Source organism: Podarcis liolepis (assembly GCF_965112155.1).
Source record: "Podarcis liolepis genome assembly, chromosome: 9".
Taxonomy (NCBI): domain Eukaryota; kingdom Metazoa; phylum Chordata; class Lepidosauria; order Squamata; family Lacertidae; genus Podarcis; species Podarcis liolepis.
The window spans coordinates 62,803,659-62,830,556 of record NC_139564.1 but is presented as its reverse complement, the minus strand read 5'-3'; the positions used below and the strand labels follow the sequence as shown (position 1 = coordinate 62,830,556).

Genomic DNA, 26,898 nt, shown 5'->3' with positions numbered 1-26,898 from the left:
CTTCACCATGTCATCTAGTAACCTATTTTTCCTTCACAATCTAGCTTGCAATCAAACCATGCTGCAAAGGAACATTTGCCCTCAGCAAGGTGGATCGATTCAAGCTGGGATGTGAAGGAAAAATGGTCCTTTGAAGGGATCGATTGGATTGAAAAAAACCTCAGCAGTGGCTTCAAGCTCCATTTTTTACCAGGGGTCGGCCACACTCTATAGAGTTCCCAATGAGGAAGTCCAGAGTAGCCAATCCTAGGTGTTAAGTTGTGGGTGAACATATCAGACGAGACAGCAATTCTTCAAACAGCTCTTCTTTATTCAGAGGCCAGAACAGAACTGAGCTGAAGAGCTCAGTCAGCCTGCTTATATAGAGCTCCAGAACAACATAACTGTAGCAACTTTCTAAAACTATCCAATCACTGAACGTCACTTTTGATCCTTCATTTGCATAACTATCTACAGTATCCCCCTGCTGGCCCAGGGTGAGAACTTCAGTAGATAACACTAGGGAGTGCCCAAATTTAAAGGTGCTGAATACAAGCCCTGCTTGGAAGGGAAAAATCAAGAGCACACATTCCTTTGCAGCCACATCTTCACCTGTTTCACACCTGATGTCAAATATGACTTCAGGTGTAGGGCAGGTGGGCTTCATAAAATCATAGAGTTGGGAGGGACCTTATGGGAAATCTCAACTAAAGCATCCATGACAAATGGCCTTGACTTTGAAAAACAGTTTTATGGGCCAAACTACAATCCCTACTGGATGTAATTTTGCCCCTGGGCTGGAATTTCCCTATGCCTGATTCAACTGGTCTGTAGGTAAAAAGATAAAGAACCCCTGGAGGGTTAAGTCCAGTCAATGGGGACTATGGGGTTGTGGCACTCATCTTGCTTCAGGCCAAGGGAGCCGGTGTTTGTCCACAGACAGGTTTTTAGGTCATGTGGACAGCATGACTAAACCACTTCTGGCACAACAGGACACCGTGATGGAAACCAAAGCGCATGGAAACACTGTTTACCTTCCCACCGCAGCGGTACCTATTTATCTACTTGCACTGGTGTGCTTTCAAATTGCTAGGTTGGCAGGAACTGCAACAGAGCAACGGGAGCTCACTTCATCACGGGGATTTGAAACTTTTGATCAGCAAGCCCAAGAGGCTCAGTGGTTTAGACCACCCGCATCCCTGCTTTGATCTGTAAAACCCTTTAGGACTTTGGGAGTCATTACAGATCCCACATACTATCCCTGCAAAGCTGTACAAAGCCACTCCCGAACTACGGAGGGGGGGGTTGCGGGCGCACGCCCCCATCCACACTCTCGCGGGGCTGGCGCCAGCCCCGCAGGAACTCAGGGTCCATATCACATCCATATTCATTACTGGCAGCACCAGCCAATGGGCTGCCGCCAGGGCGGGGCTGACTGAGGGCACATAAGGTCAGGTCAGCCCGGTCTCGCCCCTTTTGCCCCTTTGCAGCAGCCGCGGTTTCCCACCCACCCACCCTTTAGGCATGCATTTGGACTTTGCTATGGGCTTCGGCTGGTCGCCGCAAGGGGCCTGGTAGGAGTTTTTCCATTTGGCTAATTGGCTGAATTTGAAGCCACTTGGTTTTTTCGCCTACCTCGTAGCAAAACGTCACAACTCTTGGGTTTTGGCGGTTAGGCATTGGCCGGGGTATTGTTATGCAAATGTGGTCGGGGGGGAGGATCGCCATCACCTCCCCCAATGCTTGGAGGGTAGTTCGTTAGAGGACTCCGGGGGGCGTCGCCTCGTCCGAAAGCTATGGAGGCTAGGGCCTAAAGCACGCCCCCGAGCGGTAACCCCTTGGGGAGCGCCTACGGATGTACATCTGGGGGGCTCCCCCTGTTGGTGCTTAACCCTCCCCGGTTAGACCGGATAGACTGTTAGGGCCAATGCCTAAGGCCAATACCGCTCTTACCTGTAATCAATAAAGTTGTGGCCATTTTCGCCCATTAACCTAAATTCCGGTGTCCAGTGTCGTTATTTATTCCTTCTGGGGAGGGGGCGGGTATCGCCACACAATAATTTCCCATATCATTTCATATGCTACACTTAAAAGGGATTTATCAAATATATCACAATTTAGAAAAATTAAACTGGGCTCTTGAAGCTATAAAAGGATTAAAGCCTTTGCACTAAATCAGAAATAAATATGGCTGAGACACACCATGCCCTTTAAGGTAGGCATGTTGTCTGATGGAACACTCAGTTTCTTAATTACCTGCACACTTCTTACAAATGACAACACAGAGATTGATGGATGCCCAGTCAGGATCCGGTTCTTTGCAGTCAGCACAGGACCTGTTTGAGTCATTGAACCAGATCTTCTCAGCTACTTCATAGTCAGAGAGAGTTTCCGCAATAGACTGCTGTAGTGCTTCAATCCACGCCTGCTTCTCTTTTTCAGACTCTGCCGTAAAACTGAAACCCATTGACAAAGGGTCTTCCGATTAAATACAAAATAGATCAGGCCTATCTGTTTTACCAGCTATTAAGAGAAGTTAGCTGCATGAAGATGAGAGCTGAGCATCAAGATAATCAAATTAATGCACATTAAATGAATCTTAAAATAAAAACCCTGCTTTGCTTTCTTACCTCAGTTAGTATTTGCCAACTTATACTCATCACCCTTATATATCATGCTTACGACAATATTTTATTCCCTTGTTAATTATGCTGTTTTAAATATGCATTTTATATTTGACTTCACTTAGCAATGGTTTTTTAAAAAAATGTTTAAGTTTTTTTTTAACTTTGTGTTAAATATGTATTCTGTAGTTGACCTCCTTTGTAATGTTTTGTTTTGAAATCTTTAAGATATTTCTGTTAATTATGTTGCTTTGACTGTATACTCTATATTTGACTTTCTTCAGATTGTTTTGTTGATGTTTTGTTGATGTTTTAATATTCTGTAAACCGCTTTGAGATTTTTCTTAAAAATAGAAACAGTACAGAAATGAAATAAATAATAATAATATACAAAGGGTGTGGATTGGGTCTGTGAGGACACCAAATAATGAGGCAAATTGGGGTGATTTGGAGTGCTTTCCCCACTCGTGGAATCAAACTGTGATGTCAGGAAGCCTCCTCAATGCAGATCTGTGTTTCCACAAAGCCTCATATGTTTCTGTGTTGTTTCTGTCCTTTCTTGTCTTGTATACAGTCGTACCTTGAAGTGGTACCTTGAAGTCAAACAGAATCCATTCCGGAAGTCCGTTCAACTTCCAAAATGTCCAGAAGCCACGTCAAACATTCAGATTCCAAAGAATGTTTGCAAACCAGAACACTCACTTCTGGGTTTGCAGTGTTCAGGAGCCAAAACATTTGACTTGCAAGGCATTCAGGATCCAAGATACAACTGTACCTCTTTCCTCTTCTATATCTATGCTTTGCAAGAAGTGAAGTTGTCTAAAATATTGCCTGTACACTTAGGAGTTCTGGATTTATTTCCTTTTGTCAAAACACAGCAGAGGACTTAAACAAAACAAAACAAAAAGCCAAAAGATTCATTTAAAAATAATAATTCCTATCCTGACGTTTCAACAAAAGCAAACAAAAAGCAAAACAGAGTTCTTAATTCTACAGACAGCATCCTAGACAGCCTCGTGCTGGAAGTCTCATTACAGCTCTAGAATCCCTTACCACTCAGAGATTGGGATGGCATGCAACACTATTATTGCACTATAGAACAGGGTTGCCATACATCCTGGAATTCCTGGGCATGTCCTCTTTTGGGGCTACTACATGCCCCTCTAGGGGGAATTAAACATTTTAAAGCAAACGTCCTGGATTTGGGGTTTAATAAAAATAATTGTGTGCATGGGCAGCTCTGGTTCAGGATTGAACTCTGCCGTAGAGGACCCGGGCTCTGGTTCAGGCGACCCGGGTTCTGGCGTGGTGGCTTCAGCTTGGCGGTAGGGGGCCATCAGGCGACTGCCCTAAAAAAGCTCAACGACTTTTTGTGTCCAGGTTTTTACCCTCTTGAAATATGGCAACCAAATGCGACAACAGCTGCACAGATGTTACTAGCCCAGAGATGGAAGGAAGAAACAATGCGGGAGAGGGAAGAATGGCAAACCAAGTTGATGGACCAGGCTGAAATGGCAAAATTAACTGGGAATCTCGGAAACCAAGACGACAAGAACTTTAAAAAAAGAATGGGGGGAAATTTTAATAGATCTACGTGACCATTGTAAACAGATGAAAACATTAGCAGGATTTTAACCACATTTGTAAAGTAACAAAAACTAGGGCTAATTTAGAGGGACAAAATATTTGGATAATGAATTGATATGCAGGTGTAAATATTAGCATTAGGACTCATGGAGGGGGTGGGAGGAAGTCGTGAGATTCAGAGTAATCTCTGTATATGGACTTAAAAATGATTTTGTTATATTTTGTTTATTTTTAAAAAGCAAACAAAAATTATTATTATTATTATTGAAAAGAAATATGGCAACCCTACTACAGAATAATAATAATACTTCATGTAGGTGGTTTCAAAGGTTCTCAATAATAGTTTCCACAATTATTTACATTTGCATTATCAAAACAAGTGTTCCAGGGACTTACCTAAAGCTCTTGTAAGGTGTGATTATTTCGAAAGATTGTTTGGCTGTGCGGTCTACCTGTCTCACATTGGCTACGTTCATGGGGATTATAGTGATGCCATATCCAAGTTTAAAATCCTAGAAATGGGTGTGGAGAAGAAACACAGAATTATGAAACGGCATATAATAGCTTTTAACAACAGTGATTTACAAAAAATGAGGGAAGACAGTATTTGCTCATTCAGCTCCAGGGGACCTTGCTTGTCTTCCTGGGAAACACCTGTATCAAAGATCAATTCATTGGGAAGACAAGGAGGAAGCTGTTGTGATTCCCTTCAGGACTGGATCCATTGAGCTATAAAACTAGGGTTGCCATACGTCCAGAATTTCGTGGAAATTCATCCTTTGCAAAGAGCCTCCGGGCGGAAATCGCTGGAATGTCTGGGGAAATCGGGTCGCAGCCCATGTCGGTAGTGTAGATTTTGGTGATTTTTGTTTAAAATAGCTCAGAAACTTTTTTTTGCTCAACAACTTTGCCAAAAACAAAGTCAAAAACGTTTGTGTCCAGATTTTCACTTTTTGAAATATGGCAACCCAAATAAAACACCCAGCTCAGATAGTGTGCCAGGCCAACATGGGTGAGCCAATCTCAGTTTGTTGACCCTGAAAGACTACATCAAGTCTCGCCTCTGGAGTCACCATGAGGGTGCCACCTTCTTCTTTGAGCTTAATTTGAGTACCATTTATGTAATATATTCATACACTGTGTAATATTTAAGGCGGCCTGTAGCTGGTTTACAAAGAACAGAGGCAATATGTACAATATAACAAGGAATGAAACAGTGAAACTCTAATATAATATATTGCAATAAAACAATAACCCTCCCCCCCCCAAAAAAAAATAGCAGCACATTCTGAAACATATTTTGAATCGGGGACTTTTTGCTGTCTTAGTTCTTAAAAAGAAAAAGGGGGGAAAGCTACGGTCTTATGTCGGGAGGTGGGGTATCCTGATTGATGGTTGGTTTTGCTCAGGCATAGGCAAATTTGGCCCTCCAGATGTTTTGGGACTACAACTCCCATCATCCCTAGCTAACAGGACCAGTGGTCATGGACGATGGGAATTGTAGTCCCAAAACATCTGGAGGGCTGAGTTTGTGTACGCCTGATTTTGCTATTGCTTCGATGCATTTATTGTACTTTTACGGAATGCTTCTTTTTGTATTAGGAAGCATTTTCATTTGTTAATGGCTTGTTATTGACATGAGGTGCTTTGAGTTCAACTTGATTGCTGGGGAAGCTGCATATAAATATTAAATCAACTCAGATGTATCACAGTTGCCAAGCTATCCTTGTCTATCTATGACTGCAGCTACCAGCCACTGAGGCCACCTGGGCCTCATGTGTCAATGCAGAATTAAAAAGTACCCTCATATTAAACACTTGATCCTTCAAGGAGAGTGTTGCCGCATCTAGAACAGAATGTCTACCCACATCTTGTAAAAGTAAGGTCCAGTCGTGACCGACTCTGAGGTTGCGGTGCTCATCTCGCTTTATTGGCCGAGGGAGCCAGCGTACAGCTTCCGGGTCATGTGGTCAGCACGACTAAGCCGCTTCTGGCAAACCAGAGCAGCACACGGAAATGCCATTTACCTTCCCGCTGGAGTGGTACCTATTTATCTACTTGCACTCTGACGTGCTTTCGAACTGCTAGGTTGGCAGGAGCTGGGACCAAGCAATGGGAGCTCACCCCGTCGAGGGGATTTGAACTGCTGACCTTCTGATCAGCAAGTTCTAGGCTCTGTGATTTAACCCACAGCGCCACCAGTGTCCCACCCACATCTTACACACCCCTATGAATCTTTTGTACTCAAAGGAAATTCAGAGAATTAAGCACACAGCATCCTGGAAAGCTTATGTAAACTAGGTCTATTTATTTATGGGCTAATAGCCGTAAATAAATAAATAAATAAATAAATAAATAAATAAATAAATAAAAAATAACTAGGTCTCAGATCATAAGTCTCCTAAGGCTGGTGTTCTTCAACCCCCAACAATTGTTGCAAAGTAGGTATGCAAAATTTTCAGTCTGGGAATCCTCTTCATTACTTCCATTCATCACTTTGGGTCATTTTTCCATTTCCTTTTCTCTGTTGCTAGTCCTCACTCACTTTTATGACTCCAATAAAACTCTCTCCTTTTGCCTTCATTTATTTCTTAAATCAATGGCGATCTACCTGATGTATCTGCTCTGGTACAATGCAACGATTTCTCTGGAGACTCCATAGAGGCTTATTAATCCACTCCTATCAGTCGTATGGGTGGAGAATCAGCACTATAATCACCTGTCAGCTTGGGCTTGGCAGCACATTATGTAGCAATGATGTGTACGCTAAGAGGAGGGTAAACCAGACATAATATATAGACTCAGTCAAACTAGAAACTATGAAGAAAGGCAGAAAGTTCCTGGGATATTTAACCACAATCTAAGCCCATCATCCCTAGCTAACAAGACCAGATTTCCATCTTCCAAGCCAGAAAAGCAAATGGTTTGGGCTGATGGGAGATGTAGTCTAAAGGGCCACATTATTGCATAGGTAAGATAAGACAGGCAAAAGTAAACTACAGTGGTGCCTCGCAAGACGAAATTAATTCGTTCCGCAATTCTCTTCGTCTTGCGGGTTTTTCGTCTTGCGATGCACGGTTTCCCATAGGAATGCATTGAAAATCAATTAATGCGTTCCTAGGGAAACCACCTTCAGGCCAGGTCCGGGGACAGTCTGTCCCCGGACCTCTTCTGAAGGCTGGGGGGGGGGGACAAGGGCTTTTCTTCCCACCCCCAGCATTTTAAAAAACCCTGGGACAGCGGAGGACTTCTCCGCTGTGCGGGGCGATCTTAAAATGCTGGCGGGCGGCATTTTAAAATCGCCCCGGGACAGCGGAGGACTTCTCCGCTGTCCGGGGCGATTTAAAAGCCCCTGGGAAGGCAGGCAGGGGGGACAAAGACTTTCGCCCCCTGCCCGCCTTCAGAAGGTGTTCCCCCCCCGCCCCACTTCGGAACACCTTTCCGAAGTGGGGCGGCGGGGCCAGGTGTCCCCGCCCCCCCGCCCCACTTCGGAACAGCTTTCTGAAGTGGGGCGGCGGGGCCAGGTGTCCCCGCCCCCGCGCCCCTCTTCGGAACACCTTTCCGAAGTGGGGCGGCGGGGCCGGGTGTCCCCGCCCCCCCGCCCCACTTCGGAACAGCTTTCCGAAGTGGGGCGGCGGGGCCAGGTGTCCCCGCCCCCCCCCCCGCCCCACTTCGGAACAGCTTTCTGAAGTGGGGCGGCGGGGCCAGGTGTCCCCCCCCCCCCCGCCCCACTTCGGAACAGGTCCTGGACCTCTTCTGAAGGCTGGCGGGGGCGAAAGTCTTTGCTCCCCCCGCCTGCCTTCAAAAGCTGTCCGGCCAAGGCATCCCGGACCTTTCCGCCAGCAGCGGCAGCTCTGCCGCTGCTGGCGGAGACTTGCCGGCATGCAGAAGCCTGGGCGCAGCGCGCCCAGGCTTCGCAGATCTCTCCCCCAGCAGCGGCAGCGTTGCCGCTGCTGGCGGAGACTTGCCGGCATGCAGAAGCCTGCGCGCAGCGCGCCCAGGCTTCGCAGATCTCTCCCCCAGCAGCGGCAGCGTTGCCGCTGCTGGCGGAGACTTGCCAGCATGCAGAAGCCTGCGCGCAGCGCGCCCAGGCTTCGCAGATCTCTCCCCCAGCAGCGGCAGCGTTGCCGCTGCTGGCGGAGACTTGCCGGCATGCAGAAGCCTGCGCGCAGCGCGCCCAGGCTTCGCAGATCTCTCCCCCAGCAGCGGCAGCGTTGCCGCTGCTGGCGGAGACTTGCCGGCATGCAGAAGCCTGCGCGCAGCGCGCCCAGGCTTCGCAGATCTCTCCCCCAGCAGCGGCAGCGTTGCCGCTGCTGGCGGAGACTTGCCGGCATGCTGAAGCCTGCGCGCAGCGCGCCCAGGCTTCGCGGATCTCTCTGCCAGCACCGGCAGCTCTGCTGCTGCTGGCGGAGACTTGCCGGCATGCCGAAGCCTGCGCGCAGCGCGCCCAGGCTTCGCGGATCTCTCCTGCCTTCAAAAGCCGTCCGGGATAGCAGGAAGCGCTTCCCTGCTATCCCGGACTGCTTTTAAAATGCTGGCGCTGGGGAGCAAAGCCTTTTGGCCCCCGCCAGCCTTCCTGGACCTCTTCTGAAGGCCAGAGGGGGGGGAAAGGCTTTGCTCCCCACCGCTAGCATTTAAAAGAGGTCCCCAGAGATTTCCCTATGGGCTTTCGTCTTGCGAAGCAAGCCCATAGGGGAATTCGTCTTGCGAGGCAAATCGCGGACGAAAAAACCTTTCGTCTAGCGAGTTTTTTGTCTTGCGAGGCATTCGTCTTGCGGGGCACTACTGTACCATATTTTTTGCTCTATAAGACTCACTTTTTCCCTCCTAAAAAGTAAGGGAAAATGTTTGTGCGTCTTATGGAGCGAATGCAGACTGTGCAGCTATCTCAGAAGCCAGAACAGCAACAGGGATTGCTGTTTTCACTGTGCAGCAATCCCTCTTGCTGTTCTGGCTTCTGAGATTCAGAATATTTTTTTTCTTGTTTTCCTCCTCCAAAAACTAGGTGCATCTTGTGGTCTGGTGCGTCTTATAGAGCGAAAAATACGGTATATAAGATAGCTGAATACATTAGCTGGAGATCACTAGAGGACTTCTAACAATCAAAGGAATAGGAAATTGTTAAGTTATAGCATCATTTATTTCCTCTGCTTTTCTGGCACACTGCAACATGAATGATCTCAGGATTTTATCTCTTTGCATTTATGATCTGGCACAGGGATGACCTACTGGTTCCCTGTAGACCAGAACCAGCCTCCACAGTAATCTTATCCGGTCCCTGCAACTCACTCCAAGCTTGGATCAAGATACACAGTAAACATCTCTCCACAATTTGCCAAGAACTGTCAATCACTGTCTCTGGCTCCATTTACCATTGGCCTCTTTGCCTTCTGCCCTGCCAGACTCAATGGGGACCAGCCACCATGGTGGACCAATTGTCAGAATCAATGTAAGATGTTTCCTAATAAGCTATTAGAAGCAATTTCAGTTGTCTTTAAGCAACATCTTTATATAACTATCATTATGCAATTATTCCACAGACTACTGTGAATGCTACTAGATTATCTACCTGATTAAACTGTTTAAATTCAGAGCATGGGACTTGAAAACACAGTTGTGGGGGCCATTCCAAGAAAACAACACCCACCCTATGATGAAAAATATGTATTTCATAGGCTCGGTGTTCTTTTTTTCCTTGTTTTTTTCCAATATACAGCAAGAAAACATCACATTTTATCTCACTACTCACATTTCAGGGTGCAGAGAGCTGCAAACTTTGGCTTTAAAAAGCCAAATCTATGGCTTATTTTCTGTAATTCCTTTTTTTTTTTTAATACATGTTAACTTTGCAATTTATACTTTTAGCCAGGGCTTTTTATTTAGCCGGAACTCACCAGCACCTCTCAGGTGGGCACCATTGCCATTAAAAGAGAACGAGGGAGGCATTTGTGGTGTGTTTCAGAACCTTTTTTTCTAGAAAAATAGCACTGCTTTTAGCTCTCACACTGCAGTATCTTTTAGATTTTGACCACCAGCAGTAACCATTGCACAAATCTCATGCAACTCTGAGATCAAATTTGAACTAGAGGTTTTCCAGTACACAGGTCACACATTTAAACAGTACCCTATACCAGCTATCAGGCACAAGCCAAAAGTTAAGGTTAAAAGTGAACAGAATTCTCTGGAGTGATGAGGATACCAAACAATAACAGAGGAAACACAAACATATAGAACATAGTACAGTGGTACCTCAGGTTAAGTACTTAATTCGTTCCGGAGGTCCGTTCTTAACCTGAAACTGTTCTTAACCTGAAACACCACTTTAGCTAATGGGGCCTCCTGCTGCTGCCGCGCTGCCGGAGCACAATTTCTGTTCTCATCCTGAAGCAAAGTTCTTAACCTGAGGTACTATTTCTGGGTTAGCGGAGTCTGTAATCTGAAGCGTATGTAACCTGAAGCGTATGTAACCCGAGTTACCACTGTAATCATGTTTACTTCAAAAATAACAGAGTACAGTTGCAGCCTGCAGCTCCTGCAGCCAATCAGAAGCCCCGTCAGACGTTTGGCATCCAAAAGAACATTCAAAAGCCGGAACACTCACTTCCGGGTTTTGATCGGGAGCCGATTTGTTTGGGAGGCAAGGCATTTGAGATCCAAGGTACAACTGTATTTCAAGAAGTTTGTTTCAAGGAAGACGGAAGACAGTACGTTAAGAGGCACACTTGACACTCCACAGATCAAGTACACAGTACGCAAATCAGTTGTCTTGCAAACATCCCAAATAATCTCACATAAGCAGAAGAGGATAACAACAGCCAAACTAGATAGCACACAGCAAGAAGGGCAACATACCGACGCAATCGAACAATCCCCATTTGCACAACAAGAGTGCAATTCCCTCTCAGCTGGGCTTCTCTAGTACAGGAGCTGAACACCATAATAATTAAATGGAGCTTATTCAGAATTTCACACCCTGGTGACTAATGGACTCCAGCAACTGTGATCACATTACGTCCCCAGCTCTGTTCATTTATATTCAGATGTCTGAAGAGTCAATATCAATGACTGGCATTTGCTTAACAGCTAGCAATAATGAAAAGATTACAGAATCAAAGACCCATGAAAAGAGTCATTCCGTCCAGCCCTGTCATTTTGACAAACCCCAAGATGTTCATCCCACCGGGCATTCATGCTGGTTGTTTAGAACAACCTCAATCATGGTCATGATCTCTTCGGGTATGTCAGGGGAAAAGGGGAAATAAGCTCTCTGACACTCCTGTGAAGTTTTCATGGATAACCGCAACCAGCGCCGCAGCAAATTTGTTTTATGTCTGAGCTGCATTTAGCCATTTCATTATTCCAGTCGCATAGGGCATTTCAGCTCCCTCCTTCCAGCAGCACCCCGGAAAATCACCCCAGGATTCAGGGGAAATGCAAGGGGATGGCAACAGAAGAGGAAATTTGCACCCTTTTCTCAGTGCTTCTGTAGAAAAGCTGTGTGTCCTGCTCCTCCTTGGATCCTTGGCAGACTCCAGCAGCCTTGTTCGTCTGTTTACCAATTAGCATTCCCCTAACAAAACTATTATATCTGTCTCATAGCAACATGAGTCATGAAATCAGTTCCTTCAGGCCTCATTTGCTTGGTTCCTCTGCATCAAAACTCCTCAAATTTCTCTTAATCATCTGCTAATGTTGTCCTCAATAAGAAGCCCAAGGTCTAAAACTGGATCAAACAGAATGGGACTTGCCACTTCTGAAAATGTATCAAACTCCATCGCTTCCCTTCCACTTCTCCTTCCTCCTCCCAGGATTGTAACCCTCAAAATGCATCTGGCTAAGCTGTCATTTTGATTATTCCATGCACCTCCTGTCTGGCCTCCATCCTTGTTGCTTCTCTAGTCGATCAAGTACACAGCTGCTAATGGCAACTCCCTGTCCTCCTCTCCCCATTCACTTGCTCCCTGCTTCTTTTTCCTGCTGCCAATCAAACGGAGGCTTCTCACTCTCAAGAACCTCTTGCGGGGAGAGGAAGGGAGAGTTTTAAGATGGCAATGCTTTATTTTTAAAAAGAAACGTTTGTCACTATTTGAACATGAGGAGAACTTTCTTAGTCAGCTTAATCAACAAGCATAAATTGAACAAAATCTTGTGGCACTTTAAAGAAGGGAAGCTGTGGACCTTCAGAGGTTGTTGGACTCCATCTCCCATGAGCCCCAGCCAACACTCAAGAGATGTTGGGGCCCCTGAAGTCCAACAACATATGCAGGGCCATCCATATATTCCTCATCCCACAAATCAATTGTGACATATGGCTTTATGGGTCAGAGCCCACCTAAGTAGTGGCCAAAAACAAGAAACACTTGGCATAATATTACGAGGCATTACTTTTTAGCATGAGAACCCTTTAACAACATCATGCGCATGTTTGCAAATCCTCAGTAGATAGTAAAAGCCAAAGTGAAAATCTCAGTGAATGGTTAGGCCTATATGGGAAAACATAGTCACTTAGGTAAGTCAGTCCCATGTTGCTCAGGGCTATATATGTCAGCAACATCACCTTGAACTTGACCCAGTAGGAAGTTGGCAGCCAGTGAAATGCTTTAAGCAGCAGTATCACATGTTTGTGGTTGTCTGATCCAATCAGTGGCCACACAACTGGGTTCTGCACCACTATTCTGGATCAACACCAAGGAAAGCCCCCCATGAGTGGCTTGTTGTAATCCAGTCTTGAGGTTGGCAATGCCCAAGTCACAGTGGAAAGCCTTTCCTGGTCTAGGAAAGGCTGTATCTGGTGCAGCAGGTGAAAAGGCTGCTTGCCACTGGGGGCATTGGGGTCTTCAGTGACAAGGATGAAACATGGATCACCCCCGGAGTACATACTTCATCCTTTGGAAGGAGTGCAGCCCCATCCAGAAAAGACAATTTGCCTAACTCCCAGGAATCACCCGTCCACAAGACCTCCTTCTTTTCAGGATTAGGTTTCATATTATTGACTCTTGTCCAAGTCACCACTGAATCCAGGAACTCATCCAAGGCCACACCCAATTCAAACATAACTGAGAAACAGAGCTAGGTGTCAGCATGCAAATGAACAAGTGCTCCAAATCTCTTGGTGCCTGTTCACTGACCCCGTTATTAACATGCCTAATATGATTTTTCAAGCACAGAACCTTTTAAAAAAATTAAAGCTTATATTTTAAACCCTTATGCTAATTAGTAATTAACCTAGAACTGATTATCTCCAAATCTGGAAGAGCTGTGTATAGCTATTAACCAAATGAAAAACAACAAAGCCAGCAGACCTGATGGGATACCTGCCAAAGTCTTCAAAGTGGACGGAATTGAACTTACACAACAACTTCACAAGCTCATTGGGGGAAAAATCTGGGAGAGAGAGGAGATCCCAGTAGACTTTAGGGATGCCAAAATTATCAATCTCTTTTTTTTAAAAAAAGGTGACTGTGTAAACTATCAAGACATCTCTTTACTAGCTTTAGCCAGAAAAATTCTTACAAGGATCTTAACTAACCATCTCCTAACAATCTCCGAGGCTACCCTTCCTGAATCCCAAAATGGTTTTCGACCTTCTAGGGGGACAGTGGACATGATTTTCACCACTCGACAGCTTCAGGAAAAATGCAGAGAGCAAAGCCAATCCCTGTATATGGTGTTTGACCTGACTAAGGCCTTCGACACTGTAAATCGTAATGCCCTGTGGACTGTCCTTCTGAAAATTGGCTGCCCAGATAAATCTTTGAACATCCTTCGGCTCCTCCATAATATTACAGCAACAATCGCGGATAACAATGGATCTCAATATGAACCATTCACAGTGGAATCAGGTGTTAAACAGAGTTGTGTTATCGCCCCAACTCTATCTATTATTTTCATTGCCATGATCCTACACTTTGTCGAAGAGAAACTCCCCACTGGAGTAGAAATCATATACTGAACAGATGGAAAGCTCTTCAATCTGAGCAGGCTGAAAGCAAAGAGTTAGATTACCATAACTTCCGTCATAGAGTTTCAGTATGCTGATGACAACAGAGTGTGTGTACACTCAGAGGATGCCCTTCAAACCATCCTAAAGATCTTTCGCAGAAGCTTACGAAAGCTTGGCCTATCGCTCAACATTCAAAAAACCAAAGTTCTTCACCAACAAGCACAAAACAACCCCTCTGCAGTGCCACATATCCAACTCAATGGTGTAACATTGGAAAGTGTCAATCACTTTTCCTACCTGGGCAGTTATCTTTCCACAAGGGCAGATATTGATGCCAAAATCCAGCATCGCCTGAGCTCTTCAAGTGCAGCTTTCTCCCAATTGAAGTGCAGAGTGTTTGAGGACAGGGACATTCGCAGGGAAACCAAAATGCTTGGTTACAAAGCTATTGTACTACCAACCTTACTATACGTTTGTGAAACATGGACCACTTATAAATGCCATCTCCAACTCCTTGAAAGATTCCATCAATGGTGTCTCCCAAAAAAAATTACAAATCACTTGGGAAGACCAGCGAACAAATGCCAGTGTACTGGAAGAAGCAAAGATCACCAATGTTGAAGTGATGATTCTTCAACATCAACATAGTTGGATTGGTCATGTTGTTCGGATCATCTTCCAAAGCAACTACTCTATTCTGAACTTAAAAATGGAAAGTGTAATGCTGGTGGTCAACAAAAGAGGTTTAAAGACTTTCTCAAGGCAAATCTTTAAAAATGTAGTATAAAGGTAAAGGTAAAGGTACCCCTGCCCATACGGGCCAGTCTTGCCAGACTCTAGGGTTGTGCGCTCATCTCACTCTAGAGGCCGGGAGCCAGCGCTGTCCGCAGACACTTCCGGGTCACGTGGTCAGTGTGACAAGCTGCATCTGGCGAGCCAGCACAGCACACGGAACGCCGTTTACCTTCCCGCTGGTAAGCGGTCCCTATTTATCTACTTGCACCCGGGGGTGCTTTCGAACTGCTAGGTGGGCAGGCGCTGGGACCGAACGACGGGAGGGCACCCCGCTGCGAGGATTTGAACTGCCAACCATGCGATCGGCAAGTCCTAGGTGCTGAGGTTTTACCCACAGCGCCACCCGCGTCTCCAAAAAAATGTAGTATAAACACTGACAACTGGGAAACACTGGCCTGTGAGCGCTCCAATTGGAGAACAGCCTTTACCAAAGGTGTCATGGGCTTTGAAGACGCTCCAACTCAGGACGAAAGAGAGAAACGAGCAAACCCTCACCGTGATCAACTCCTGCCCAAAAACCTATGTCCCCACTGTGGAAGGATGTGTGGATCCAGAATTGGCCTTCTCAGTCACTTACAGACTCACTGTTAAGATTGTGTTCATGGAAGACAATCTTACTCAGCTACGAGTGAGCGCCAAAGAAGATTTCTGTTATCAGAACAGCTAAGAGTGGGAAAACGCACACACACAGGATATTATGTGTTCCTAACACATTGAGAATATATGGGTCAGTTTGTTCTGCCTGAGATAATTGGTCAAAGTGACTTCCCAGGGGAGGTAAGTGTCCTCTTGCAAAGTAAGCAACACCCTCACCTAGTCAGCTGTGACAAGCACTCCAGGCCTTGTGGGGCTTCCTTGCTGTGGGAATTAATGGCTATATATATCCAGGCCATGCTTTTGAAGAGACTTGGAAAGGACCTTAAAGCTAGGACAGTGCCCTCTGCAAACTGCCTCCACTCAGACGAAAGTCAGTTAGGCCATGCTGGCAGTGAAAATTTGGTCTAAGGGGACTCCAAGTTATCTTGTCATTTTAGCCTATGTGCTTCCACTTGGCATTTTCTTCTTCTTTTAAAGAGGAATTCATCTCGGTTTGATGGGAAATTTTCATTTAGGGCAGTGCTACCAGAATAGGACGTGCACCCAAATTTCCCCACTGTTGTTGTGTTTACTACTGAAGACTAGTACCCATCCACAAAGCTAAATATTGGTTTGTCATGAATGTTATATACGGCTTAACTCCAGAGAAGTGTACTCACATCTGAATCCCAAAATCAACAGTTAGGCAACACCTTCATTAGGACCAACTAAAAGGGCACAAGATTTTGAGGAAAAACTGAGTTCTTCAAAAAATCTCTGTCAGGCTTGATGTTTTCCAAAGCAGTGAGGAAAGGGGAGGCACCAAAAGAAGAATAAATCAGTCTGATTGATAGCCATAAGGTTACAAATCTAGATTCAGTCACAAGATAGAGATTGCATAAATTCCTATGGGTGTTGCAGTTTTGTTATACATAGGATTCAGAGAAAAAGAGCGATGGGTGATCCCCGTTTTTGGAAGCAAATCTCAGAGGTTCTTAATAATAATAATAATAATAATAATAATAATAATAATAATAATAATAAAAGTTTTTTAATTTACAAAAGTACATGCGTTGTCTCTTTTTCAGGTTGTGTTTTCTGCAGATCTATTACATTTGTTCTGAGACATGATGCTCCCTCCTTTATTTCTTACCTTCCCATGCCAGGAATAGAAACTTTTGATCTCAGTATGTAGCAAGCCATAGCTGTTCGCTTTGTCCAAACTCAACAAAGGATGATTCCCACAAACCCACTGTATGCTCACAAACCAGAAGGGCAAATCATAAACCATGGATTGCATTACTGCTGCTATAAAGTTACACAAACCATAGACTGCCTGTTTTGAACAAAACAATTAGGTTTGGCTGCAAATGAAGATTAGAAGTTTCTGACCTTAGCTTACAAGGACAGGGGGAAAGCTCGAGAGTTCAGTGTTTTGTAGTACATGTGAATAGCCTTAAACACAGATTGCATACCTTTGTTCACATAATATAGCATGAGGAGGTAAAAGTGGCTTTCATTTACCCCTGATTGGGAAGAGGATCCAAAATAATAGTGCTTCCTCTGGACAACACAGAATAAAGGGTAAATTGCTCTGTGATTTTTAGATTATCTTTCCTTGCTTTGGCATCAGTGAGATAAGTTTAATTTATCTCTTATAGATTGAATGTGGCTAAAATCAAAACCTCTTTAACGCCGTTTGATATATATTTAAGTTACATAAGCATTTTCGATATATTCATGTGATTTTACTTGCCTCAACTCATCTACTTTCAGAGCTTGATATGAAATAACCTTGCTTCCTTCTATGCTAAGCATGGAGGGGTTACAGTCATGTGATCCATTTGCTTTATCATTTACGTTTATGAAAACCTATGTTTCAAATCCTATATCTGGCCTGCTCACACAGCTAAGAACTTCACCAAGCATGCTGGTTTAGCTACACCGCAATATAAAAATTATTTTAATGTACATATATCATTTTAATAGAGCATTTTGCTTTCTTTTCTTATTTAATGTGGCCTGTTGTTTTTGTGTCAGTTCCATTTTTAGCTCTGAAAAGCGACTAATAAATTCATACGGTACTTAGCAGACTGTGTTCAGATTAGAAATCTCTCTGTGTCGGAAGATTTTACCCTATCAAAAACTTTGAAGTTTGAAATTAACCTCAGACATGAAGTTGCACTATCAATAAACTTTGGAATGGACATGGGATTATGTTTAGCTTCATACTTTTTTTTTGAAAAATGCTGCAATATACTTTTGGACTTTTACCTATCAAATTTAAAAGCCATCAGTATATCAACTTGACCTCTTCTGCTTTCAAACACTGTTATTAGTCTAGACAGATGTCTTAACGCTACCATTAAAATAAACCTATGGGAGACACCATGGGAATAGTTCCCGGATAGATGAGGATTTCAGCACTCTCACAACACTCCGTGTACTTGCCCAAGTATCAATCAACAGAATATACTACCTCTTTCTAGGAGAAAAAATAAATAAAAATCCTAGATACCTCTAATGGCATCTAAGATATATTCCAGGGATGGGAGTCTTTGGTTCTATGTTGTATGGATACAACTCCAATCATCCCTGGCTATGGGCCATGCTAGCTGGGGCTGATGGGAGTTTAGAGACGAAGAAGAAGAAGAAGGAAGAGGAGGAGGAGGAGGAGGAGGAGAAATGTTTCTATTTCCAAACTGATGAGATGTTGATGAACTCAACATTATGAGGAACGGCTAAGGGAGCTGGGCATGTTTAGCCTGGAGAAGAGGAGGTTAAGGGGTGATATGATAGCCATGTTCAAATATATAAAAGGATGTCATATAGAGGAGGGAGAAAGGTTGTTTTCTGCTGCTCCAGAGAAGCGGACATGGAGCAATGGATCCAAACTACAAGAAAGAAGATTCCACCTAAACATTAGGAAGAACTTCATGACAGTAAGAGCCAAGGAGTGTGGTGGAGTCTCCTTCATTGGAGGTCTTTAAGCGGAGGCTTGACAACCATATGTTGGGAGTGCTCTGATGGTGTTTCCTGCTTGGCAGGGGGTTGGACTCGATGGCCCTTGTGGTCCATTCCAATTCTATGATTCTTTGATTCTAACTCCATTCTACCTCTCCAACATAGGCAATGGTCAGGGATAATGGAAGTTGCAGCCCAGCATCAAAGAGAGGTCACAAGTTCCCCATCCCTGCCTCAGAATTTAGCCAAGGAAGCATTTGGCCTATATTTAGTGATGTATGGAAAGCAAAAAACCAGAGAACAGGCTAGGATGATGCTTGCCTTACTAAGTTACCAACTCCTCTTATGTGAATCTGCTCTTTTGTGGGTGACTGCGTTCTGAGGCAAGATTGATGGCAGCGCATGCCCCTTAATGAGGAACTCCTTGTCACAAGAGGTTAAATTCCTCTTTACATGTGTTACAGCAGAAAATATTGAACATTTTCCTTCTTAAATCAAGCTTTGGATTCAGTTGCTGCTTAGCATAGTAACTGAGAGCACTCAGAGTGTTGCTCTTTTTGGCCTTGTTTCTTTCTATTCCACTGTTTTTAGTCTGATAATCTGTCTTTTAATGTCTGTTTTAAAAATAAGCCATTTCGAGGTATCCCTTTGTGGAGGGGGACAGCGGGACATTGATTTAAGTACAGTGGTACCTCTGGTTATGAACTTAATTCGTTCCGGAGGTCCGTTCTTAACCTGAAACCGTTCTTAACCTGAGGTACTACTTTAGCTACTACTTCCGAGTCTGTAACCCGAAGTGTTTGTAACCCAAGGTGTTTGTAATCTGAGGTACCACTGTAATAAATAAATAAATAAAGGCCTCACTCATAATGCTATCAGTGGGAAGAAAGCAATGTTAAAAAGGCCCTTACTGAATGTAACCCACCTAGCAGCTGTATGCCATTACTTTAGGACTGCAAAGCCTACATTATACCAAGTCAGACCAATAGTGTCTATGATGACTGGGAGGGACTCTCCAGGGTCTTAGGCTGTGATCTTCCCTAACCTCTCTGTATGGGGTTTTTCCCCTGGGCATGCTGGAGATTGAATCTACGACCTTCTGTGTTCAAAGCATATGCTCCGCCACAAAGGTGAGTGCCTTCCTCCAGATATATATAATGGGTGCTGCTGTGGTCTAAACCACTGAGCCTCTTGGGCTTGCCCAAGATCGGTGGTTTGAATCTCCATGACAAGGTGAGCTTCCATTGCTCCGTCCCAGCTCCTGCCAACCTAGCAGTTCGAAAACACGCCAGTGCAAGTAGATAAATAGGTACCGCTGCGGCGGGAAGGTAAACGGCATTTCCGTATGCCCTGGTTTTAGTCTCAGTGTTCTGTCGTGCCAGAAGAAGTTTAGTCCTGCTGGCCACATGAAAGTTGTCTGTGGATGAACGCCAGTTCCCTTGGCCTGAAAGCCAGATGAGTGCCACAACCCCATAGTCGCCTTTGACTGGACTTAACCGTCCAAGGGTCCTTTACCTTTTTACATCGAGATTTATATATACACACAGCACTTCTAATATTTCAGTTGCATTTGAATTCTTATCTCCTTCATCCATCAAAAATACATCGCTGCAAACCTTTCCTGGCCTTATCAGAATTATCCTCATTCTAAGGTGTGGTGGTGTTGCCCTGGTCCTCCCCAGCAGGAACTGCCTAGCTGGTGGAATTCCTGGCTGGAAGGCCACACAGCCCTCCCAATGGCCGGGGAAGTTTGAATTCTGCCCAATTGCTGAATTGGCCAATGGCAGGCAGGCATAGGGGCGGGAACCTGGGAGAGGGATGGACCTGACTGGGCTTGGGGCTTCACTCAGGGCCACTCATCCTGTATTTAAACAGGCCGTCTCTTCTGCTGGCACACAGTTCTTTGCCGGATTATCGTAGTTTCACATATGGAGTAGTGGAAAACAGGTTTATCTAAGACATCACCTTGTCAACAAAGGTCCGTATAGTTAAAGCTATGGTTTTCCCGGTAGTGATGTATGGAAGTGAGAACTGGACCATAAAGAAGGCTAATCACAGAAGAATTGATGCTTTTGAATTATGGTGCTGGATGAGACTCTTGAGAGTCCCATGGACTGCAAGAAGATCAAACCTATCCATTCTTAAGGAAATCAGCCCTGAGTGCTCACTGGAAGGACAGATCGTGAAGCCGAGGCTCCAATACTTTGGCCACCTCATGAAAAGAGAAGACTCCCTGGAAAAGACCCTGATGTTGGGAAAGATTGAGGGCACAAGGAGAAGGGGACAACAGAGGACGAGATGGTTGGACAGTGTTCTCGAAGCTACAAACATGAGTCTGACCAAACTGCGGGAGGCAGTGGAAGACAGGAATGCTTGGCGTGCTCTGGTCCATGGGGTCACGAAGAGCTGGACATGACTAAACGACTAAACAACAAGAAGTCTATCAGATGAAAATCCATGGCTGCAAGTGAGATTTAATGCAGGGCCTGTTCACCCGCAAACCATGTTTTCTAATAAGAAGCACAATGTCACTGTCATTCTGCATGTAAAGTTTGAGAAATACTATACATCATTTTCATCTGAAGCACTAATACGATTACTGATTACAATTCAGGTTGGGGTGTGGGGAAGAAAAGCCAGACATTTTACCTGATCATTTTTGCAGATCCACACATTGTTTCCTTGCAGCAAGGTGAAGATTTTGGCTTTGTATCCTTTCAGTTCCAGATACCCGCTTTTCTCAGGAGGGACAGCGGTTCTCACTCGAGAGATTTCAGGTTGCGACTGCATAGCTCTGAGTATTGTAGCAATCCAGTCATTTCTTTCATCTAAAAAAAGAAAAGGGAAGAAAATGGCTCAAAAACTACTCATTGCAAGCAACTATTCAACACGATTTTAATGTTGAATTTTTAAAATGTTTTGCTTATGACTTTGTTTCACAACACCGACATAAGCTTTGGGGACACAATGTTGAAAGGCAGGACATTCGTCTGGAAATAAGGTGGAAAAATGAACTTGAAACATAAGTAATCCTGCAGATGTATTGTGTCCTTTGAACTAGGCATGTGAGACACAATTCATTCCATAATATACTGGTATGTTGCAATAAATGCCACTTAGACGAGTAAGTATCTCCTCTCCTGAAATATCTTTTCATAGTAGTGGTCTACTTGTGTGACCAACACAATGTCAGAGGGGAAGATTTTTGAATAAGGACTTTGTCTTCCATGAATAGAGCCATATTGTGTGTGTTTTTTTCTCCTAATCACAGGAGATATGTGCTTCTGAGTCCCCTTTCTCTATGTTTCTATTGACCATATCAATAGAGCACTTTCACAGTTGCAATTTTCATAGATCATCTGGTTGCAGCAAAGAAGTTTAGGGAAATAAGATCTGCACTGACTCCAGCTACAAACGCTGAGGCTGCTGAAGAGGCCAGAGATCCGCTTTGGCTGTCTCTTAGTGCAGACACAGGTCATCAGTCCTGAGCTTCCACAGCCACCATTGGCAGGATCGACAGCAACAGCAGCCTATGATAATATTTTAATATCTTGCTAATGATGCTGTTTTAAATGTACACTCTTTATTCGACTTCACTTAGTCATGTTTTCTTCTGAAATGTTTAAGAGAAAAAATTAACTTTGCTGAGTTAAATGTGCATTCTGTGGCCGACTGCTCTCTTTTCAGTGTTTTACGTTGAAATCTTTAGCATAATACTTTACTTTCCCATTAATTATGCTGCTTTGAATGTATACTTTATATTTGACTTTCTTGACTGATGTTTTATTCTAGATAGCTTAGTTTGATGTTTTCATGTAGGTTGCAAACCACTTTGATATCTTTTCTGAAGTATAAAGCAGTGTAGAAATTAAATGAAGAAGGAGAAGGAGAAGGAGAAGGAGAAGGAGAAGGAGAAGGAGGAGGAGAAGAAGAAGAAGAAGAAGAAGAAGAAGAAGAAGAAGAAGAAGAAGAAGAAGAAGAAGAAGAAGCAGCAGCAGCAGCAGCTTTAACAGATTTGTGGGTACTATTATAAACATTAGCCAATTGTGATTCTTTGGTTTTAATGGCATATTTAACTAAAAATCTTTTGGCTTAAATGGCTATAAACACTAATGAAATTATGTCGACCTTTAACAAACAAACAAGTGCCAGCACATATTAGCTACTTTGGGCAGCAAAAAAACAACAACAAAGACTAACTGCAACTATCACTGCAAAAAGGACATAGCACACAACACATCTTAATGAGGAAGGCAGACAGCACTCCAATGCTATAGCTAACTTAATGGACAAAGGAAAAATTCTGCATGCATCCAATCAACGAGAAGAAATGCCTTCTAGAAAAGCTAAGTTTATACTTGACAATGGAAGTCCTCAGCCAGGCAAACTCAACAGGGAGGCATTCAGTAATGTTGGGTTGTAAGATTGCCTTCTCCCCCAGTGGCACTGCCAGGTATCAGTAGACTGGAAACCTCTATGAGAAGGCTTCTTCAAAGAAAAGGTTGGGGGGAAAGAAAACAGTCCCTTCCTCATTGCCTGCCTGGTCAGCCATCAAGTTTCCTTTTTCCAATTCACCAGGCAAACCACTACAGCAGCAATTCTCATCGAGAAGGGAGCATGCTTGTTTTCTCCTCCTGGAGGGTAGGACTCGGACCAATGGCTTCAAGTTGCAAGAAAGGGGATTCCAGCAGTGGAACAGACTCCTACTAGAGATGGTGGACTCTCCTTCCTTGAAGGTTTTTAAGAAGAGGTTGGATGGTCATCTGCCATGGATGCTTTAGCTGAGATTCCTGTGTTGCAGGGACATGGACTATATGACCCCTGGGGTCCCTTCCAACTCTAAGATTCTATGGTTCATAGGGCCTTTGTGCATTGCTATAAACATAAAGGTAAAGGTAAAGGGACCCCTGACTGTTAGGTCCAGTAATGACCGACTCTAGGGTTGCGTGCTCATCTCACTCTATAGGCCGAGGGAGCTGGCGTTTGTCCGCAGACAGCTTCCGGGTCATGTGGCCAGAATGACTAAGCCGCTTCTGGCGAACCAGAGCAGCACACGGAAACGCCGTTTACCTTCCTGCCGGAGTGGTACCTATTTATCTACTTGCACTTTGACGTGCTTTCGAACTGCTAGGTTGGCAGGAGCAGGGACCGAGCAACGGGAGCTCACCCCGTCGCGGGGATTCGAACCGCCAACCTTCTGATCGGCAAGTCCTAGGCTCTGTGGTTTAACCCACAGCACCACCCATGTCCCTGAGTGCTATAAACACAGCAAAGCCCCAATCAGTCACAGCCAGCCTCCTCAGTTCTCTGGACCCAAAAGGTACTCTGGTATGCTGACCTTACATGTGATTTCCATGAATGAATTCACATCCAAGTAGTGCTTAGGTTAACGGCTCCTCCATTTTCCTGTGTGATTCACCTTTTGCCATTAGAATGTTCAAGAGGTAACTAGCTGAAATGTTTCAACTCTTGTTCCCCTCTTAATACTCTATGGCCATCGGATTTTGCACACACACACTCCATAAATAATTCAACCTGTACAATCATCTTCCATATTGATTCTGCGTCACACAAGCGAAAGGTTAATAAATGAACAGAAAAGAAATTGCTCAGTGCTCCTTTACTGAGCTTAAGTCCTGCCTTCAGTATCTTAAAAAAAAGGCTAGAAACACTGCCAAAAAATGACAATGTATTATCTGTATTTATCTATCTATATGTGTGTAAGTCACAAGAAAACCTAAACCAGATTTTCTTCAATCTTCACACCCGAGCCATCAACTCCACATTGCTCTTTGTCAGTTCTGTACTGAACGGTGACTCACACCAGATGGCAGAAAGCACAGCTTTTAAGGGGTGTTAATACGCGCTAAAAAAGGTCCCAAGAAACTAAAACCATTTCATAAAAAGTATTGAAAGTGCTACTTTACTTTTCTATCGTGACTATACACTAGAGTTTTGCACATTGTTAGTCCTCTCATGTATATTTTCCCTTGTTCCTCGTTCTTATATTGCAGTCAAAAATTATTATTCAGACTTTACATGACCAGAGATGATTATTTGCACTATCCAGACTCTCCTCGTCCCAGCCCTGGAGGAGCCAATGACTATAAAATAAGGCAAGAACCCTTTACCAGCCAACCAGCTCCTATGGAGAGACAAGGCTTGTTTCTCTATAGATCCAGTGAACATATACAGTGGTACCTTGGTTCTCAAACACCTTGGTTCTCAAATGCCTTGGTTCCCAAACACAGAAAACACAGAAGCAAGTGTTCCGGTTTTCGAATGTTTTTCAGAAGCTGGACGTCCGATGCGGCTGTTGGCTATTGTTTCCAGGGTGCCTGCATCAATCAGAAGTCGCCCCTTGGTTTTTAAACATTTCAGAAGTCAAACGGATTTCCGGAACAGATTAAGTTTGAGAACCAAGGTACCACTGTATTTGGCGCTTTTGTTTTTGCTATTTATTTTGCCTTTTTTGTTTTTGAGGCTTTTTCAGTTAATTTGTTTTTGTGACTGTATGGAACCCAGTTCAGCTACTGATTGATTGATTGATTGATTGATTGATTGACTGATAGATTGTGTGACTGTGGAAATGGATAAAAGCCCCCTATCCAAACAATGACTATCATCTGTGCAGGTAATAATTTTTTTTATCATTTACAATACTGTCTTATTAATTTTATAGTACAGTACACTGATTATTGCTTTCATTTTATGGATCAATGCTCTTGTTAGATAGTAAAATTCATGTTCAATTGCTGTTTTAGGGGTTGTTTTTAAAAGTCTGGAATGGATTGATCTGTTTTGCATTACTTTCTATGGGAAAGCGGGCCTTGGTTTCGGAATGGATTTCCAGAACAGATTAAGTTTGAGAGCCAAGGAACCACTGATCTAAGCTCTTGCAGAGACAACAGTTTGGATAGCTGCTTCAGCAGAACCCTGTGAACTGTCCAAGGTCCTGAAAGCGCTCCTGACTCAGAGGACCAATTTGACCTCTCGGCTACTGCCAACTTTGACCTCTCACAGAAAAGGACAGTGAACAGACATGAAGGTGTACTACCAAAAGGGTTTGGGGGCTCTGGGACTTGACAATGGGCGTCTTGCTGAGGCCTGGGCCTTAGCAGATGTCCAATGACAAGCCCTAACACTATTTTTATCATTTTTCATTTGCCCCCTTGCTTTGTAACATGTTATCAAGGGAGATGAGGAGGAGATGTAAATCTGCTGTTTTCAGTTACAGCCATATGTTTCAGGTAGCACCTAGTTACTGCAATATTATGCGAACCATTGCAGTACAGCACTTACTAAAGGACCATCTGAATTCACCAATATTCCTGTGGTCTTTATCCAACCCAAGTTAGAATGCTGACGACTGTCAAATTTATACAGATGTCTTAAAGTAACTGTTGGGCTATGGGAAAATCCCTCAAATACAGAGGTCAACTGTACAGTAGCTGTACAGTAGATCCAGACATTATCTGTTGGTCTCATAAGACCATAATGACTCATAAGACAAGCTACTCAAGGGCTTGGTGACAAATTGCATGTGTCTTTTCCTGAAAGATACAAAACTCAATATGACCAGAACCTCCTGAGTTCATTACAGGAATAAATGCTAGACTCATACAGAGCAAGCATCTCAAAGGAAATCACCAATCGACTGCTCCCATTTTGTTCTGGACTTCGGATAAAGTTGTAATCCTTGAACTGGAATAAAAGCTTCCTTAGCTTATTAAGAAATATCATCCACAAAATATGCAACCCGGCACATGGAACACTTGGAACCGAACAGAAAAACAGAATGAACCAGCTATGGCCCTTAAATACATCCATCTTACCTTCCTTTTCAGCCCTGAAGACAAATACCCTGTGCGCTGTAACAACTTCAAGTTTGTTGTCCCCATGGGCTCTGACTGTAGACATAGCAGAGAGGAGGATTATTCCCTTAGAGTACACTTCCTGTATCAAATGCAATAAAAAGAGTCTATGAAGGTACAAGTTAGTCTCACTTGAAAAGCCCTATTTGAACTAATGGCACCAATGGCAAAGCGTAATTTTTGATACGGCCTGCAAAAAGGAGAGTCTCCAATCACAATCAGCCTAGCCCCCTTCAGGGTGTTGCTCATGTGCTGTACCTACACATGAGTAGGCCACACTAACAGGTTCCACCAGCTGATGTTGTCACATACAGTGTAAATGTCTGCAGAGAAGGAATCTTTGTGTACAGAAGGACACACACTAAGTCTCCCTCCTTGGAGATGTTCACACTGTATGTGTGGGTGCCAGGGGCTTGGACTAATTGACCTTACCCTACTCATTCATGCTACAATGTGCATGGAAAACTTCTGAAGGGCCTTTTCAACACTGGCCCTGGCCTGGTGGAACGCTCTGCCTCATGAGACTAGCAGGATCTGATTTCTTTCCACAGGGCCT

The 26,898-nt window shown here is 44.0% G+C and overlaps 1 protein-coding gene across 3 annotated transcripts in view; it reads right to left on the bottom strand.

Annotated features, from left to right (window-relative positions):
- ARAP2 (ArfGAP with RhoGAP domain, ankyrin repeat and PH domain 2) overlaps positions 1-26,898 on the bottom strand; it is a 138,062-nt gene that overhangs the window by 74,409 nt on the left and 36,755 nt on the right. For all 3 annotated transcript variants that reach the window (XM_083459725.1, XM_083459727.1, XM_083459726.1), the window contains 4 exons: positions 26,304-26,424; positions 21,118-21,296; positions 4,587-4,702; positions 2,236-2,435 (listed from right to left, as the gene is read on the bottom strand). In XM_083459725.1, the coding sequence (XP_083315851.1) occupies positions 2,236-2,435; positions 4,587-4,702; positions 21,118-21,296; positions 26,304-26,424 (616 nt within the window). The remainder of the gene's footprint in view (positions 1-2,235; positions 2,436-4,586; positions 4,703-21,117; positions 21,297-26,303; positions 26,425-26,898) is intronic.